Source organism: Propithecus coquereli, unplaced genomic scaffold (assembly GCF_000956105.1).
Source record: "Propithecus coquereli isolate 6110/MARCELLA unplaced genomic scaffold, Pcoq_1.0 Scaffold1, whole genome shotgun sequence".
Lineage (NCBI taxonomy): Eukaryota > Metazoa > Chordata > Mammalia > Primates > Indriidae > Propithecus > Propithecus coquereli.
Window position 1 is genome coordinate 10867337 of NW_012133857.1, and position 6301 is coordinate 10873637.

The window sequence follows — 6301 nt, forward strand, 5'->3', positions numbered from 1 at the left end:
TGTTTGTTTGTTTTTTTGAGGCAGAGTCTCACTCTGTTGCCTGGGCTAGAGTGCCGTGGCGTCAGCCTAGCTCGCAGCAACCTCAAACTCCTGGGCTCGAGCAATCCTCCTGCCCCAGCCTCCCGAGTAGCTGGGACTACAGGCATGCGCCACCATGCTCGGCTAATTTTTCCCATTTTTAGTAGACATGGGGTCTTGCTCTCGCTGAGGTTGGTTTTGAACTCCTGACCTGAAGCAATCCTCCCACCTCAGCCTCCCAGAGTGCTAGGATTATAGGCGTGAGCCACCACGCCTGGCCAGTTTTTGCTTTCTTGGCATGGATTCAGTAGCTAAGTAACAGTTACAGAATCAGCAATATAAATTTATGGAGAATGTAAATTACTAATAATTATTCAAGATCTATATTATATTAATAATGTTGATACAATTAAGATAGAAATGTTTTGACAGAACTTCTTCTTTTTCATTTATTGACCTAATACCTCCTTTATATTAACTGTAAGACAATTTTGTGCTTCTCCTTTTGATGTAAAAATAGGATCATCTGCTGATATTTAAAGAAATGTTGTAAGTCAGGAAATACAGGATGCTTTCAATAAAATGAAACAGAAAAATTCTCCCAAATACCCACTCATATATGCCATGAAGAATTACTGCAATTTATTCAAATATAGAATTCTCTTAACTAGAATAAACTGAAGTCTCATCTTCCACATAAGGCGATCTTAAAAATCTCTTTTAAGTCTAAAATTCAATAATGTCAAAAATTTAGTGTATACTGAAACCACTAGGTTCTCCTTTAATTTTTACAACTAAAGAAAACTAATCAAGATTATTATCCCATCTACAATTCTCAGGAACAAAGATCTTTAAAAGTACCCGTATTGTTTTTTAAGTAGAACACATGGCTACACTTTTCTTTTCTACCCTCTTGCAAAATCACCCAAGAATTATACCTTACTTGTGAAAATATACTCCACAACTTGGAAATACTAAGAAAGGATGATGTGATTCTCATTTTATAGTGCTTAGAAACTTTAGTATGGCTTACAAAGTTATAACACTCAACAGACTTTTGCTCCAAAGATGCAAAATCAATTTACACATGTTGTAAAACAAGTATTTCAAAGCGATTTTAAAAAGTACTTCAATTACAACTGTTTCTTTAAAATTGGGATATTATAATTCAAGTATAATATTACCAGCTTTGCTAGTTTGTAGGAAAACACCATACTCTAAGAGGCAAAGATCACTAACTGGAAACAATGGATTGTAGCAAATTAACTTTCCTAACACGGTAACAAACCAAATCACAATGGTACTAAAGGCAGCCACATTTAATATCTTGTGGTGGTAAGCATAGCAACTAGGTCTGGTGTGGTGGCTCCAGCCTATAATCCCATCTACTCAGGAAAATGAGGTGGAAGGATCACTTAAGGCCAAGAGTTTGAGACAAGCCTGGGCAACATAGTCAGACCTTGTCTCCAAAAAAAAAAAAAAAAAATGAGGCTGGGCATGGTGGCTCATGCTTGTAATCCCAGCACTTCAGGAAGCTGAGGATGGAGGGTTGCTTGAGGCCAGGAGTTTAAATACAGACTGGGCAATACGATAAAAGTAAACATTATCTGAGTGTGCTGGTATGCACCTGGAGTCCCAACTGCTCAGGAGGCTTAGGCCTGAGGATCACATGAGCCCGGGAGATCAAGGCTGCAGTGAGCTATGATCGTCCCAGACCCATCTCTTAAAAAAAAAAGTCCATGCCTAAGCATAGTAGACTGAGGCTGCAGTAAGGTACAATCACACCACTGCATTCCAGCATGGCAACAGCCTATTTCTAAAACACAATTAAAAAAATAGAGAAAGAAGTATAAAAACATAAAGCATAGCAACTGAAAGCAACAACTCTAAATAAAGAAAGGAATATCAGAAGAACTGATATGTTCAAGAGAAAAAACATAGACCTGTGTATAGATTTTTTGATACTTACCTAGATCTGCTACAGTTCCTCCTTTAACAGGTGTATTTTCACTATCTTTCTTTGGGTTCACTAGGGAAAAAACAGAATCATGTTTTCGGAAGAAAGTTCCGCTTGTTTTTAAGAAAAAAACAGGCAGGGCGCGGTGGCTGACACCTATAATCCTACCACTCTGCGAGGCCAAAGTGGGAGGGTTGCTTGAGCCCAGGAGTTCGAGACCAGCCTGAGCAACAGTGAGACCCCGTCAGTACTAAAAATAGAAAGAAATTGGCCAAACAACTAAAAATAGAAAAAATTAGCCGGGCACAGTGGCGCATGCCTGTAGTCCCAGAGGGATCGCTTGAACCCAGGAGTTTGAGGTTGCTGTGAGCTAGGGTGATGCCATGGCACTCTAGCCCAGGCAAGAGAATAAGACTCTGTCTCAAAAAAAAAAAAAAAAAAAAAAAACAGAATGGGACATGACTGAAAAACACAAGCATCTCACTGCAACTCCAACACCATTAACTGCTCACCTCCATGTAAAAACCACAAGTCCAGCTGTGAAACATTTATACTTCACCTAAGAGATTATATCTTGTAATTAATTACCCAGATATTAATATTTTCGTCATGAAAGAAAACAAAACAGAAATATTTAAAACAAAACATGAAAAGAACTTTTCAATCCTTTCCCAAAGTTTTCTTATTGAGATTTTTGTGCATTTGTTTTGATTCCCATTTCTGTACCATTCATTCATTCAGATAAATTAAGGAAGAACTGCTCATCTGCATGGACGTTAAAATATATCCTGAGGGTTTTACAACTCTGTCTAAACGTTACCTGTACTGTGCTTATGCCTTAGCACTCATCTTTTTCTCATGTAACAGTGTACCTTTGTGATCTTCCCATGAAAGAACTTCAAGGAACATTACATCTCTTTCATTTTTAACAGGTCCACTCTGTTCTTCAGTAGACAGTAAGTTAACTAGACCTATGCATTGATGGGAACTAAGTGTACTTTCAATATTTTAAACTGTTCTGTAACAAACATTCTAATTATTTTTGTGTGAGCATGTAATTATTTAAGATGAACTCTGACAATAAAAACTGCAACTGGATGTAAACATTTTAAAACTTAAGACACAGCCAAATTTTTTTAAGTGACTTCATGAATCTACACTCCCACTAATATCATTTGATAGTACCAATTTACTCAAAACATTTAAACTTCTCCATCTACCTTTAAAGTTTTGAAAATCTGATGGATGAAAAGCTGTTTTAATAACAGCTGTTTTAATAACATACCCAGGCGGGGCGCGGTGGCTCACGCCTGTAATCCTAGCACTCTGGGAGGCCGAGGCAGGTGGATTGTTTGAGCTCAGGAGTTTGAGACCAGCCTGAGCAAGAGTGAGACCCTGTCTCTACCAAAAATAGAAAGAAATTAATTGGACAGCTAAAAATATATAGAAAAAATTAGCCGGGCATGGTGGCACATGCCTGTAGTCCCAGCTACTTGGGAGGCTGAGGCAGTAGGATTGCTTGAGCCCAGGAGTCTGAGGTTGCTGTGAGCTAGGCTGAAGCCACGGCACTCACTTCTAGCCCAGGAAACAAAGTGAGACTCTGTCTCAAAAAAAAAAAAAAGTAGAGGGTAAATGCCAGCACTGTGAACCTCCTGGACATCAAATCTTGGGTCAATAACCATTAGATTCCTGGTGCCCCATTTTAGCTCCTGAGTGGGAACAGTAGCACATCTGATTTCAGGCCCAGGAACATTTGGAAAAGGTGATACGGCTTTCCTCACAAAGATCCCAAGTAGTTCTTAAATCTCTGAACATCAATAGCAAGATTCAGATTAGAAATTTTAAAAATAAGGTTATTCCCAATAATATCAATGAAATATCTATTTTTATGGTTTTAATTTTTATGTTACAATACATATATGGCTTATTAAAATAACAAAATATTTTTTATGACTGTGACTGGCTCATTAATATTATATATGAAATGAACAGGTTATTAAACATCCCTAAAGGCTTCTATGAGAATTCTTAAAGGCTTAAGGCTTCTTTAAGAATGCCTCTAATAACTCTACCCACCCTTCAGGGAATGAATAACATGATTAGAGGCATACGCAGGGAAGAGAAATGCCAATTTGGCTAGAGAGGAGAGTCTATATAAGAAAGCTGCAGGACAGAAGATGCCAAGTACATCTTTATGGTCCAGGCAATAACCAGGAATTTAATGAATCTACTGTCAAATGAAAATAATCAATTTTGTCAAGTGTTTTATCACAAAGACTAAACTATAACCTTTGCAAAATTATATAAAAAATATTTTGAGGCCAGGTGCAGTGGCTCACACCCATAATCCTAGCATTCTGGAAGGCCAAGGCAAGAGGATCACTTGAGCTCAGGATTTTGAGGCTGCTGTGAACTAGGCTGACTCCATGGCCCTCTAGCCCAGGCAACAGAGCAAGACTCTGTCTTAAAATAAAAAAATTTGGGCTGAGCACACCCAAAATTATTATCTATATAATATATAATAAATTATTAAGTACCATCTACACTTTATTAAATATATACTTAAGGCCAGGCACCGTGCAAAGGCTTTAAATTCTCATTTTATTCCACAATGACCTATTCAGTAGAAACCGTAATCCTCACTCAACCAAGGCTCACTAAGTACAAACGAATAGCTCTGCACAAGGCACTATGTTGTCATGCCATGAAGAATGTGAAATAGCCAAAGGTTTATCTTTCCAGTCAATTTGATCAAAATTAGATGATAAAATCAGAGAAAGAGACATAACTATGTTAAATATATTTCTTAAAATTCTTGCTAGCCATGCTTCTCTATATCTACTTAGATATAAAAAAAGATTATATTCAGGGTAGCTTTGTATTAATACAACATAAGATATCTGTAAGATACCATCCTGTAATAAAACAAGCTGTCCAAGCAAAAGATTTCCAACCAAGTCAAAGTACAACTTACTTTCAGCAAAACTTCCAATTTAAATATAAAAATCTAGAAAGCCCTTTGGAGTTTGTTTAAATGCTTTTTGAATCATGTATTTCTTACCCTTTCTTCCCACTCTTCTTTCGTGATTCTGTGGGTGTGGGAGGGGGAGGCGAAGGCGAATGTTTTCTCTTTCGAGCATTAGCTGATGCTTTTCTATCTCTTCTCTCTGGACTTCTGACTGGCTAGGAAGAAGTAAATGGAAATAAGTATCAACCAGCTTTGCTGACTCCTCAGTTTCTACAAACCCTGGCCAAAGGTGAGTTTCCACAAAGATAGCAAACAAACCGACTAGTTCAGAGCAAATGAAAGGCATATCATTAAGCATCCACTGGGATTGAAAAGACTTTGCCTGACCTTGCAGGTGATACACCACCAATGGAAATATCAGCTATCCAAACTACGCTATAACACAGACATGTCCAATCCCTGCACACTTAAAAGCTGTTACTATTTACATGCTGTGCTTCTGGGTGGGAAAAGCATTTTCATTAACTACTGGAAAAATATGAAATACATGTTATTAAACTGATCAAAGAGAAAAGCCAAATGATCCTGGGAAAATGTACCATTACAGAAATTATTCTTGAATCAATCAGTAAAATGAATAGAAATTATAACTTTATGGCACAAAAGATGCTAAATAAGATTGCAACATCATTTAAAAGTCAACCTGTATACTTTCAGAGGCCACAGCAGGAGGACTGCTTGTGGCCAGCAGTTTAAGACTACCCTCGGGGCCGGGCGTAGTGGCTCACGCCTGTAATCCTAACACTCTGGGAGGCTGAGGCGGGCGGATTATTTGAGCTCAGGAGTTCGAAACCAGCCGGAGCAGGAGCAAGAGCGAGACCCCGTCTCTACTAAAAAAAATAGAAAGAAATTATCTGGATAACTAAAAATATGCAGGAAAAATTAGCCAGACACGGTGGCTCATGCCTGTAGTCCCAGCTACTCGGGAGGCTGAGGCAGTAGGATCGCCTGAGTCCAGGAGTTTGAGGTTGCTGTGAGCTAGGCTGATGCCATGGCACTCTAGCCCAGGAGAAAGAGCAAGACTCTGTCTCAAAAACAAAACAAAAGAAAAAACCAAACACCTAAATGATCCAAAGTATTGGATTAGGTACAAGATTCCAAGGAGCAGGGAAAAAAAATGAAAGATTAAAACATGAATTATGAGGTCAGGCTCAGTGGCTCACACCTGTAATCCTAGGACTCTGGGAGGCTGAGGCAGGAGGATGGCTTGAAATCAAGAGCTCGAGACCAGCCTGAGCAAGAGCGAGACCCCATCTCTGCTTTCTTAAATAGAAAGAAATTAGCTGGACAACTAAAAA

General features: G+C 38.5%; 1 protein-coding gene across 1 annotated transcript in view; it reads right to left on the bottom strand.

Moving 5' to 3' along the window:
- Window positions 1-6301, bottom strand: part of SMARCC1 (SWI/SNF related, matrix associated, actin dependent regulator of chromatin, subfamily c, member 1) — a 193094-nt gene that overhangs the window by 99213 nt on the left and 87580 nt on the right. Inside the window, exon 12 of the mRNA XM_012638213.1 lies at window positions 1988-2047. Within this exon, the coding sequence (XP_012493667.1) occupies window positions 1988-2047 (60 nt within the window). The remainder of the gene's footprint in view (window positions 1-1987; window positions 2048-6301) is intronic.